At 34.7% G+C, this 14,205-nt stretch overlaps 1 protein-coding gene across 1 annotated transcript; it reads right to left on the bottom strand.

Moving 5' to 3' along the window:
* Positions 1 to 729: 729 nt before the first annotated feature.
* Positions 730 to 14,203, bottom strand: LOC141297519 (dendrite extension defective protein 1-like). The gene is made up of 13 exons (XM_073827943.1): positions 14,135 to 14,203; positions 13,826 to 13,880; positions 13,198 to 13,331; positions 12,815 to 13,093; positions 10,924 to 11,019; positions 10,650 to 10,806; positions 3,525 to 3,929; positions 2,323 to 2,456; positions 1,959 to 2,237; positions 1,418 to 1,513; positions 1,169 to 1,319; positions 904 to 986; positions 730 to 810 (listed from the first exon to the last, which is right to left on the bottom strand). Exons 1-13 carry the CDS (start codon positions 14,201 to 14,203, stop codon positions 730 to 732), a joined length of 2,019 nt encoding a protein of 672 aa, XP_073684044.1.
* Between the last annotated feature and the right edge of the window lie 2 nt (positions 14,204 to 14,205).

Below are 14,205 nucleotides of genomic sequence, written 5' to 3'. Positions count from 1 at the left end.
CAGTTTCAATTTAGATAAATACATAACCTCAATAACTCAAAGAAGTATCTAAGAGTGGGAAATGCATACCTGACTATCAGAGAGACACACTGCAGCATGAGAGAGACCTGGAGGTTTAGCTCCAGAGACTCTCATACAGTGTGGGGGTTCTGGCTACAAAATCCCCCAGTGGTGTTTCATCACTTGCCTTTTATACCCCAGACCAAAACAAACAAATCTATGTGACTGCTATGAAATTGAGACTATTTTACCAATCGCACAGAGACCATTCAAATGATTCCAAACATGAAGGGAAAAAACAATATATTCACAAGATATAACATGTGGCAAAAGTTTTAGGGAGAAAGGTGTGAGAGTGAGAGGTGGGGAATTCAAAGTAGAGAAGGGGGTAGGTCAGGGTGGGGTTGTTTGCTCTCTTTGAAGATCCCTTCTTCAGATTAGTTTTATTGTTTGGTTGCATTCCATCTGTTCGTACTGTATTTTAATTCCATGAGGAGATAATTTCACTCCTTACACTATTATTATTATTATTATTAATTAAAACATTATTCTCACTAAAAATTGGTACAATGCTCTAAAAGCAATGGTTAAAATGTTAGGGTTATAATGAAATGTATTAATAAAATGGGAAAACAATTGCATGTATCTCTTTAAAAAAAATTCAATAAAACCACCTTAATGAGTTTAGTCTTCACGTGACTTTTATTTTTTTCCTAAAGGAGACTGCTATTATGGCATTATCTTTTGTACTTTTCTTAACTTCAGCTCGACACTGTTTGTCAGACCGTACTTGACCAGCTCCTGTTTTATCTAAAAGAAAATAAAGATGGACAAACAGATCAGACTTCCCCATGTTTTCCAATAGCAATACACTTTGTATAAATAGTCATGTTTATGTCTTACTTGCTGTAAAACGACCTGAATGTTTCCAGGATCTGTTAGGTCAGAAAATGAGGAAAGTTTCACTTGAAGTCCAACAGCGTTCTCTAAAGGGAAACACACATACACACAAAATGTTGAGTTATTTGTTGATACTATATGTTGTACATGAGTGTTTCTAGTATAGCCAAATGAAAGCGTCATAACATTGATTTTTTTTTTAAATAATATTTTCTGGGTATAATACAGGATGAACAAACTGATAGTAATGTGTGAGTTGTAAGGTTACCTTTGTTTGACCTTGATCCACTGTCCACCCTGAAGGCCCATCGACCGGCAACATTGACATTACTGGAGTTCCTGAGGCTTGAGATGGAGCTGCCGCTGTTTGATCCAGGAATCACAAAGTAGTCCATGGAGTTTGCAGTGTCATAACCAGCCTGAAAATATGTATTTTAACATAATAGAGTACATATACTTTTGTACAGTAGTGAATAGTAACATTTTATTCTCAATACTGAAAACAAGTTTCATTTACCTCCACTGGATGTCCAGTTACAGCAATGTCACCATAATTCATCAGAATAAATGAATAATTACGGCCTGAAATTAATACCACTTGAAATGATGTTTCCTGCAAAGATGGAAAAAAAATATATATATATATTAGTGTTCTGTTTATGATCATTATTACACAGATCTCTGAAATACATGATTCTGATTGGTCAGTCGCAGCATTGAGTTGTGTTGTTCTCTGATAACAACAGTCGTCATAAGCAACGCTGAATAACACACTAATAATCCAGGTATTTGAGGCTGGCTCTTCTTTCACTTCTCTCATATTTCACTGCCGTACTCTTTCTATTTTCAATCAAGCTTAATGGGTTTCATCTTGTGCTTCTGTATTAATAGTAGGCCTGCAGTAAAATTGTTGAGGTGTTCGGTTTGTTTCCAGAATGTTTGTTGTACACTGTAATTAAAGATCTTTATTATCATGACTGTACATCATGCCTTAAGTGTCCATCTTGCTGAACTTTTTCTAAGCTTAAAGTCATTTGTTAGAAGAATATCAAACTTACTGTGCTGGTCAAAGCGTAGTAAGCGACTTTATTCCAGGTTGCAACAAACACCCAAGAAGCAGTGAAGTTCAGATTTGGGAAATATGTGTTTATATCCTGAGTGGCGTTTGTGAGAACACTTCCATTAGTGTACTGCTGATATGAAACAACACCTCTCACACGGTTGTCGAGGTCAGTCCAGAGACCAGCGATTATATCCTGGCTTCCGTAAGTGGAAAATGAGTAGGGAACATATTCGTTTGAAGGCTGGTTGAATGTGAGGTGTCCATTATTATTCACCTGCAACATGAGGAATACTGATGAATTTGTAAATCATTCACCAATTAGATTTAGACTCAGAATCAAGATGGAGTTAAATTCTTACATAAATCTGCTGGTATGTGCGACCAAAGAACAGAAATGGACTCAACAGCTGAATAACAGAGGAGCTTCCATCTTCAACAGCAGTGTTGTTTGTGTCTCCTGCTGCTGAACCGAATGGGTAGAATATTGCTGGTGCTGCCAAAAAGAATGAACAAAACATATTTTTGTTTACTGATGTTAGCATGAGGCTCATGTTTGATGATGGATGTGTACATTTTTCAACCACTATAAATCTCTATTTTATGGTCTTGCAAATGTTTTTGAACAAACAGTGCAACCTGTAAAAGTGACTAAATAAATATAAAGATAAAACAAAATACAGAACCTGTACATTAAGCCTATCACTCTGTTCAGTTAGGAAGCATAAGTGATTGTGAATCAGTTCCACCACCTTTTGTGCAAGGAGGAACAGGGGGAGCACTGCCAGAGTGACCACCAGGACGCTATTGATGTGCATGTTTCTGACCAAACTGTCCAAAACATAGTTCACAAAGGTGGCATGAGGGCTTGAAGTCCTGTAGTCAGACTTGTGCTCACAGCCCAACACTATGAAGCTTAGTTGGCATTTGCCAGAAAACACCAGAATTGGCATGTCTGCCAGTAGCACCCCATTCGGTTCATGGATTAAAGTCCTCCAAAATGACCAGTTTGTCAGGTGGTCACTGATGGTCTGGCTAGGCCTAGTTATGGTCAGAGATGCATAAAGGCATGTGGGGGCCATACACACTACTGACTTACATTATTATTATCATCAAATGGAGGTTGATTTGATGAAATTCATTCACATTAATTTCAGATTTTACTTTGATTTTCAGCGACTTTGAACTCAGCTCTCAACAGGTTGATGAGTTTGGTTTCCACTGACCATTGACACATAATTTTGGTTCTCAACAAATGACACAGAGTATAAGTAAAGCCAAAAACACAAGACATGAGAAACAAACACACCAATACTAAATGACACATATTTTATAATACATCCCGTCCCAATTTCAGCAGTCAGTAGAAGGTATAGCAAACTACATTTACCTGCCGAGGTTGACTCTGGAGTGACGGTATGATTATTGATGGTAATGTTCCTAACATCTGAAGAAAAAATAAGTAAATAAAATTACTATTGATTAACAAATACAAATATCAATTGCATATGTGCAAAAGGCACATCTTAATAATGGTCTAACAAAAACATGAGTGAATGCTTACCTGCGCAGTATGTTAAATAGCAGTTAACTGGCTTCACAAATTCATAGACATAATAACCTCCTGAACATGCTTTCACTCTAATTGGATTGGATCGGAAAAAGCAACAGTTATTCAACCAGTGACCGCAGACATCTCGAGTCACCACTCCATTCTCAATTTGTGGGTGTGAACCGTTCAGCCAGAGTGGCGCATGAGTGCCACAGCTTAGCTGATCGACACATGTGTCTGGCATCTGAACACTCTGACCCTGGATGAAGAGACGATACCAGCCGACCCAGTCGACAACAGTGTCACACAATAATTTAGAGGTATACTGAGCGTAATATGATGATTGTAATTGATTGCTGGTGGCTCTCCGTAAATCATCCAGCACAGTGTAGTTATAGCAAGGGTCATATGGGAGGGCTGTGAAAAAAAAGAAGCAATATCAAGATTTAATAATAGAAATTACTACTCATATTTTACACTTGTGGCATGGGATCTACTGTACCTATGAGTGGAGTTTTTTTTAAAGGATTTAAACTAATGTAGACTGAATCTGAATGAAGACTATCTGACCTATAAGCTGTAAAGACACTGCCCTGTTCTGGAAAACGGGGTGGGGAGCAGCAGCTCATTTGCTTTTAAAGATATATGTTTATGCTTCCACTCATAAAAGGCACTTTAAAAATGATATAACAGAAGATCTGTGGGGTATTTTGAGCCGAAACTTCACAGACACATTCTAGGGACACCTGAGACTTATGTTACATATTGTAAAATGGGGCATAATAGGTCTCCTTTAAAGCTCTGGAATTACCTGTTGATGGTTTTGCGGTTGTTGTTGTTGTTGATGCTGTTGTTGTAATGCCTAATAAAGAAAAAGAAAAAATGTCACCAAGAAATCAAAACTGACCATTCTTGTGTGTTCGTGTGTGTTTTTTAAATAGAATATTGCAGTATTTATAATAAATTATTTATCCAGGCATACACACACATACAGTCAAGCCCGAAATTATTTATACCCCTGGCAAATTCTGACTTAAAGTTACTTTTATTCAAACAGCAAGTTTATTTTATTTTATTAGAAATGACACAGGCTTCTCCTAGAAGATAAGACGACGATGTACATGAGCCTTCATTGTGGAAAAAATTATTACTCATCTTTTATTTACATTTGAACAAAAAGTGGCATGTCCAAAATGATTCATACTCTTCTCAATAATCAATAGAAAAGCCTTACTTGGCTATTACAGCAATCAAACGCTTCCTATAATTGCTGACCAGCTTTTTGCATGTCTCCACTGGTATTTTTGCCCATTCATCTTTAGCGATGAGCTCCAGCTCTTTCAGGTTGGAGGGTCTCCTTGCCATCACCCTGATCTTTAGCTCCCTCCACAGATTCTCAATTGGATTTAAGTCAGGACTCTGGCTGGGCCACTGCAAAATGTTAGTGTTTTTGTCTGTTAACCATTTCTTCACCACTTTTGCTGTGTTTTGGGTCGTTGTCATGCTGAAATGTCCACTGGTGCCCAAGGCCAAGTTTCTCTGCAGACTGCCTGATGTTGATGTTGTTGAGAATTTTGATGACTTTTTGACACCAGCACAGGTGTCACTTTCGGCTTCCGACCACGTCTTCTGAGATTTTTTCACAGTGCGTAACGTCTTGTATTTTTTAATAATACTTTGCACTGTAGCCACTTGAACTTGAAAACATTTAGATATGGTCTTATAGCCCTTTACTGACTTGTGAGCAGCCACAATGTGCAGCCGCAGGTCCTCAGTGAGCTCCTTTGTCTTAGCCATGACTGTCCACAAACCAACAGCAAAGAGCTTCTGTTCACCTGTTGAGTTGATTAAAACAGCGGTAATTAGGATGCTATAGAACAGCTTGGACTGTTTGGAATGGTATAGAACTTGGTATTTTCCCATAGACTGTGACAGTTTGTAAAGGGTATGAATAATTTTGGAAATGCCACTTTTTGTTCTAACGTAAATTAAAAGCTGAGAAATATTTGTCCACAATGATGCCTCTTTTACATCATCTTATTATCTTTTGGGAGAAGCCTGTGTAATTTCCAGTGTAAAAAAAAATTGCTGATTGAATAAAAGTAATTAAGTCAGAATTTGCCAGGGGTATGAATAATTTCGGGATTGACTGTATATATATATATATATAATTATTATTATTATTTTATTTAATTTTTTATTCATGCCCCCTCATAATCTTCATTCCTTGCCCTCTTTGCGGCAACATCTCTTCTCTGTTTGGATGAAGTGTTTACCGGCACAAGGGCGGGAAAACCTGTCAATCACATGAAATACCGACCAGTAGCAAACCACAACGATCCATTCAGTTCCTGATGGACAAAATTAAGTCCCGCCCTACATTTTTTCTTGTTCGAGAAACAGTTTCACTCTGATGTATGTCACAGTAGGGAAGAAAAAAGTCTTAACGACTGTTTCATGCCAGCTTTAGATTATTAACAATTTCTATGATACATAAAATATGCCAGAGGTCCTTTTTGTTTTAATTCAGTTAACACCAAAGATCAAATTCTAATTCAAAGGTCCATAATTACCTGCCAGTGTTGTTGACGCAGATGTTGTTCCTGGAAATGTTATTGATGCAAATGTTGTTGCAGATGTTGGTAATGGAATTAATGTTGTTGGAGATGCTGTTGTTGTCACAGGTGTTGTTGTTGCAGATGTTGGTAATGGAATTGTCGTTGTTGCAGATGTTGGTAATGGAATTACAGTTGTTTGTGCACTGGCTGTTAAAGATAAAGAGAGATGAGTAAATTCAGAAAAATACAAATCAGATTTTCTTTTACAAACACATTAACACTGAAAATCAAAAAGGAACAAAGCCTTACTGAGTGACAGGACTGATATGTACACCAGCAGGTGTGAAAGCGCAGAAAGTCTCATGATGATTCAGGATAAAACAGAATGTAGGTTAGAAGTCCTTCTTCTGTAATGAGCATTAAAGCATCATTCATTATTATAAATGCAGTTACAACAATGTCACTCTACAATCTCCCTTAATAAAAACCCTTACAACAAATCAGAGTCATTCACAGCAATTTAAAACCAGCTAATATTTAGGTATCAAACACTGGACTATTGTAAATATTTATCTTAATGTGTACCACAATGTGTACTGTAGTAACACACACTGTTATAATAACAGGTGACAAATATACTGATTATCAGTCAATATTAGTTTGCTTTTTTAGATTTTTATTTGAAATTCATGATTTCAAAACTTTACACACCCTTTTCTATACAGTTACACTTACATCTCTAGTTTTATATAATTTATATAATATTTATATAATTTAGTTTATATAATTGCTTACCTCAGTCTGCTTCTTCCAAGCTGCTCTTGTACCGAATGTGGTTTAGCAGGAAGTTCCATTGGTTTTAAATGTGCCAAAGTTTATGAGTAAACTTTTCCGGGAAGGAAGAAGAATGTACTGTTAGTTGCACGTCTGTTTTTAATTGGTCACGACTTCAATAAAGTTAATTCTATTCTAAATTTTGTTTAATGATATATTGAATTCATTTCTCATGAATATAGATTAAAAAGACAGAAATGTAAGTTTACACAGTCTGAAAATTATGCAAGTTCTACTGAATATTATCTAAAGTTAAGCAGTATGGACACACGTGTACATATCAAAGCAGTATGCACTTAAAACAGTCTGTTCTTCTTATAAGCAGTTAAGCAGAGAAAAAATAGCTGTTAGAATGACATTTTAGATTAAACGATCGAATGGAAAACATAATGAGTCAGTTGTATGCAAGGAAATAGTACCTGAAACCACAAAGCATGCAAACAACAAAGGATAAAAGTAAAAGAAATTTCCATTCGGTAATTGCAGACACACTATTTTTCTCCATTTTTGTCTCTTGATGGAGTTTGGGTTCTTTCAAGCCACTTGATATTCATCAATTATTGGATTGACTGCATTATACAGGGTGACAACCAAACTTGAACTGAACTGAGCTAAGCAATGGCACTACTGTCATTATGTAAGGCAGCTCAACAGCTGAATTTGTTTTATAATTGACCAATTTTCCAACTTTGACCTGCTTTGAGATAAATTGCACACATTGCCACCTTCTATAATTGTTTTTCATAATTGATTTACTTTACAACTAAATCAACATTAAGCCGAAGTGAGCTGAACAATGACACTGTCTTGTAAAAGCTGATCAACAGCATACGTTTCATCATTTATCATTGATTCAGCTTTTTTTCTTGTTTATTACTGTGAAGCTGTTAAGATGCCCATATTAAAAATGCTATACAGACAGAAAGAAGCTAGAAGAATCAAACACTGAGATAAAAAATAGCATTGATGCATTTGGCAGGCACTTTTTTTCAAAGTGACTTAGTATACTAAGTATACTGTACATTATATGTTATGCTTCTAATGAAGGTAAATGAGACAAACAGTTTTCCTTTCATTAAAGATGTGGATAGTTTAAACTTCTGCACCTGACATTTGATGCACACAGCACGTGATACTTTTATGTGGGTTTGTGTCCTTTGTAAACCTTTAAATGAAACCAAGTGAAGCTTTTACATCATTAGTCATCGGAGATATTTGTTGTCAAATGCTACACAAACTGGTTTTACTTCTTTTCTTTTCTTTTTTCTGGAGGAGACTGTAATTACGGCTTTATCTTTTGCACTGTTCTTAGCTTCTGCTCAATGCTGTTTGGCAGTCCTGTTTCATCTAAAACACACATGGACATATCAAACTTTCCATGCATCATGTATTAGCACCATATTTTGTATAAATATGCATAGTAAGCATGACATACTTGCTGTAAAACCATTTCAATGTTGCGACTATGCCTGAAAATGAGGAAAGCCTCAGGTGAAATCCAGCTACATTCTCTAAAGGGAAAAACACACAGCATCTGAAAACTAATTTGTATTTGTTGACACTAATCATACAGAAACATGATATGGGTGTTTGAGTTTTTTTATTAATTATCTATAGATGAGCCTTTTTCATTTCAAGATACTGTAGTTTCTGCGTTCACTGTCAATTCATATAATAATACATCATTCAGTCTTTGATGGACTCCTCTGTCGAATTTGGGGTTTGGAAACAGCTACAGCCGGAAAGAAACAATAAATTAAATTTGCTACCTATTAGATACCAACCCTATACCTACTGATTACAATAATGCAAATATAACAATTATTGCTATTCAGTGTGACAAAAATGATGCAATATTGGTGTACTCCTTAGCCTTTAACCGTCTGTCCCATAATTACACATATTCCGTCACCGTAAACTGGCTTATCAATCATCTTGTCACAACCTTCACATTTATTTTAATTCGGCCTCCTATCGTTTAGAAGAGAAATCAGATTTTTTTTTTTTTTTTGGGCATAGTTATGCATTTAAAAGTTCATGGCCAAATTGATATTTATAAATATATATATACTGTACTGGACATACTGTAGAAAAAAATTAAGCCAAGTGTTGTGCCTTACAGAAATTTGTAGTTGACAGATATGCTAGACCAGCATTCAAAAATAACAGTATGTCAGAACAGCTGATTTTCATAATGCTTTATAGATCAGTTGTGTCACAATATTGTAAATTTTGTAATTGTAAATGGCTTCACGGTGCGATAGAAGAACCCTTTTTGCCTAAATTGTTGCATAAAGAACCTTTAACATCTGAAGAACTTTTCTGTTTCACAAAAGATTCCTTGTGGTGAAAGAAGGTTCTTCAGATTATACTGAGGTCAGAAAGAGATGGTTCTTTAAAGAACCTTAGAATGAATGGTCTTTTTGGAACCAAAAATGGTTCTTCTATGGCATCGCTCTAATAAAACCCTTTAAAGTACCTTTATTTTTAAGATTGTATCCCACAACTAAGCGTCATGTCACCAAGGTATTTTTCTGCATTTTTATCACTTAGTCGAGTTTGGGTTCTTTGACACCCTCGCCTTGGGCTTTAAAAGACACTTGATATTCATGGTTTATCAGTTTTGACAGCACTGACACATTGGATAAAAACCAAACTTGAACTGAACTGAGCTGAGTAAAGACACTAATGTGATTCTGTAACCGTGCTTTATAGCTGAATTTGTTGCATAATTGACTCATTTTGCAACATCAAACTGATTTGAGATGAATAACTGCATTGCTGCCTTCTGTGGAACTGCTGAGTTGATAAACAGCACAAGTTTTCATCATTGATTCTGCTATATTTTGTATAATGTGCTAGAAATAAAGGCATCTTGACTTACAGTCAAACAATATTATTTTTATTAAGCCACAAATTTAGATATCCATATTAAAATACTAGTGATTTTACGGACAGAAACAAGTAGGAAGAATCATGCATTGAGATAATATGCCTGATGCATTTGTCAGATGTACACTGCAAAGTATACTGTACATTATACTAGTGGAGTTTTTGTATCCTTATAAGTTCTGGTTCTAATGAAGGTAAATGAGATAAAACAGATTTGCTTTCATTAAAGATTTGTTAGTTTAAACTTCATCAGCTGACATTTGATACACACAACATGATTGATGGGCAGAGAAAAAGGAGGATCAGTGATGATTACTGACAGACCTCTTCTATACTTTTATACTGGTTTGTGTCTTTTTTTAATCCTTTAAATGAATCCACCTTGAAGAAAAATGGAAGCTTTTACTTCATTAGTCATCAGGGATATTTGTTGTCAGATGCTAAACCAGTTTTACTTTTTTCCTGAAGGAGAAAAAATTATGGCTTTATCTTTTGCAGTTTTCTTAACTTCAGCTCGATGCTGTTTGGTAGACCGAACTTGACCAGCTCCTGTTTCATCTGAAACACAGATGGACAAACAAATCAAAGCTTCCATGCATTCTGTATTAGCACCATATTTTGTATAAATATTCGTAGTAAGCATGACATACTTGCTGTAAAACTATTTCAATGTTGCCACTCTGTGTTAGGTCTGAAAATGAGGAAAGTCTCACTTGAAATCCAACTACATTGTCTAAAAGGAAAAAAACACACACATAAACACCCAAAATGCTTATTTGTATTTGTTGACATTAATCATACTAAAACTTTATGGGGTTATATGAAATTGAACAAAACATTATAAGACTTTTACTTTTCAAGATGCTGTTTCTTGATCCACTGTCCACTCTGAAGGCCCATCGACCGGGAACATTGACATTACTGGAGTTCCTGAGGTTTGAGATGGAGCTGCCGCTGTTTGATCCAGGAATTACAAAGTACTGTGTGGAGTTTATTGTGTCATAACCAGCCTGAAAGTATGCAAAAAAAAAATATTCATATAAATAATATTTAAAGAGTTTATATTTTTTATGCAATAGTGACTAGTAACAATTTGTTCACAATACAGGAAACAAGTATTTACTTACTTGCACTGGATGATCAGTTACAGCAATGTCACCGTAATTCATCAGAATAAATGAATAATTGCTGCCTGAAATTAAAAGCACTTGAAAGGATGTTTCCTGCAAAAATAAAAAATAAAAGGAAAAATATAATCACTTTAAACTTAGCATTCACTGTTCTGATCTGCATTTATTTATTACAAAATTAAAATTTTCAATGACTGAATATTATTTTGTATGAGCATTACTGACTGAAAAACTATATTTTTACAGTTTATTATTTTACTATTATTTTCTCTGTCTTTGTGGTCTAATGTGTTAAAAGTGTTGGTAACACTTTATAATAACGTTCAGTTGTAAGTCATTTATAAGTGGTTAGTTAATGATAAAATAATGATTTTCAAAACATTCATGAATGTTTAATAAATGGTATGCTAACAATTTGTGTATGTTTTGTTAATTCATTTACAAGTAATTTACAAGTAATTAGTTAATGATGAACTAATCATTTACAAAACATGACTATGCATTCATAAATGATTAATAAGTGATATGTTAGTATTTTTAACTATGTTTTGCAGATTAAGTTATGAATAATTTACAAGTGATTAGATAATGATGAACTAATATTTACAAAACAGGATTATACGTTTACAAATGATTATTAAGTAATATGCTAACAATTTACCAATCTGTCCTAATTTATCTTAAAAAAATAGCATATTATGAAATAATCAAACAGATCCTTAGTAAGTGGTTAATATATCATTTGTCACTTAAAAATAATTAAAATATCAGTCATTTACATTTTTATCCTTCTCTGAAGATCGCATCATGAATAGTATTTACAAATCTTTCTGCATCCCCTAATCTAAAGTGTAAACAATTCATCATTTGTAAATGTTTGACTCATTATTCAAAGGTCTTTATACCGACATGATACACACACAACCTGGAACCAGAAGGTTTGTAAAACATTTACAACTGATGAGTAGTTTACACTTTAGATTAGGGGATGCAGAAAGCGTTGTAAATGTCTTATATACACCAGATCATTTTAACATGTAAGAAAGATCTACAAATGATGTGTAACACATTTACAAATGATGAATTGTTTACACTTTAGAACATTTTTTTTTTTTCATATCAACTTAAAATTTGGAATAACTTATTTAGATGTAAGGCTTCAAATTGATATTAAATTTAGGATAAAACCTGTTATGTAAAATATGTATTTTATATAAAATATAATAAAAATTGCATAGTGTATTTTCTTTACAGTAAATTTAAACTTCTGTAATTTGTTAATACTAATAATATTACTTTTTTCCGCTTCTGCAATAATCTGCTGATTGTTTTCTTAACAAAAAAGTCACCTACCTTACATCGGTATTTCAAAGTGTTCATGGATTACAACAATTTAAGTTTGGATAGTGAACTTTCAAGTCTATTTTAAAAAATGGGGGGTGACAGTTAAGGGGTTAACTAGTCTTTTTTTTTTTTACTATTTACTAAGGATCTGTTTGATTATTTTATTATATGCTATTTTTAAGATAATTACGACAGATTGGTAAATTGTTAGCATATTACTTAAAATAAAATTAACATATCATTTATTAATAATTTATAAACACAGTCATGTTTTGTAAATAATTTGTTTATCATTAACTAATTACTTTTAAATGACCTTGTAACTGACTAATAAATTAATTTACAAAACATACACAAATTGTTAGCATATCACTTATTAATCATTTGTGAATGTTTTGCAAATGATTATTTCATCATTAACTAATCACTTATAAAAGACTTACAACTGAACGTTATTATAAAGTGTTACCAAAGATTTTTGAAACTGAAATGTGGATAAAGTGAAAACAATCGCATTTGAGAAGAATAGGCTTATCACACTTACTGTGTTAGTTAAGTTGAAGTAAGCGACCTTATTCCAAGTTGCAACAAAGACCCAAGAAGCGTTGAAGTTCAGATTTGGGAAATATGTGTTAATATCCTGAGTGACATTTGTGAGAACACTTCCATTAGTGTACTGCTGATATGAAACAACACCTTTCACACGGTTGTCAAGGTCAGTCCAGAGACCAGCGATTATATCTTGACTTCCATTAGAGGGAAATGAGTAGGGAGTATATGCTGATGAATCCTGGTTAAATGTGAGGTGTCCATTATTATTCACCTGAAACATGAGAAATACTGTCAAAACCACTGATACCAGATGTGTTCATAAAGCATTCACCACTCAAATGCAGACCTAGAATAAAGATGGAATCAAATTCTTACATAAATCTGCCGGTATGTGCGACCAAAGAACAGAAACGGACTCAGCAGCTGAATAACAGAGGAGCTTCCATCTTCAACAGCAGGACTTCTTGTGTCTCCTGCTGCTGAACTGAATGGGTAGAATATCTTTGGTGCTGCCAAGAGAATGAATTAAAAACATTTGTAACATTTCTGTTTACTGGTGTTTAAATTTCACATTTATACAGCTCATGTTTGAATCTAATTAGTAGCAGGACAATGTTGACCTTATTTGCACCCAACTGCTGTCTTCACTTCGTCTAACAGTGCATTTCCACTGGCATGTAGCGGTTTTAAGTTAATTCCTATGAAAGTTGAGCTTAACCCTTGTGAAGCAAAAAAGCAATTTTACCCTCCGTACAAAAAACTCACACTCAGGACCTTAAGGACAAAAATATAATACAAAAACTGAAATTTTTTAACCCAAGGCTATTTGACTATAAAATGATTAAATTTTTCTATCAGCAAAGCTTCAAATTTGACATTTTTGCCATTTTTTACTAGATTGTGCCATTTTTTCAAATTTGGCATATACATTTTTTATTTTATTTTTTTGTGGGGAGAGGGGTACCATGGCACACATCCTGTCAGGGTGTAAAACAGCACTTGCCCAAGGAAGATACAGGTGGCGCCATGACAAGGTGCTCATGACACTCGCTAACACCCTGGAGCAGGAGAGACACAAGAAACACCAACCACATGGGAGAGCAATACCATCAATCAAGTTTGTAAGAGCGGGTCAAAAGCCACCAACCACAGTAACAACAAGAACCAATCTGCTGCAAAAGGCCCAATCATGGGAAATGAAGGTAGACCTGAGGGAAAGACTGCAATTCCCCCCGGTTGTCCAGACAACCCTGAGGCCAGATGCAGTACTGTGGTCTGAAGAGGCAAAGAAGATCACCCTCATCGAACTTACAGTCCCATGGAAGAGGGTTGTGTGCAAGCGTTTGAGAGAAAGAGCGCCAAATGCCAGGACCTCTGCCATGA

This window comes from Garra rufa, chromosome 22, assembly GCF_049309525.1.
Source record: "Garra rufa chromosome 22, GarRuf1.0, whole genome shotgun sequence".
NCBI lineage: Eukaryota > Metazoa > Chordata > Actinopteri > Cypriniformes > Cyprinidae > Garra > Garra rufa.
This window is presented reverse-complemented; position numbering and strand designations above follow the sequence as displayed.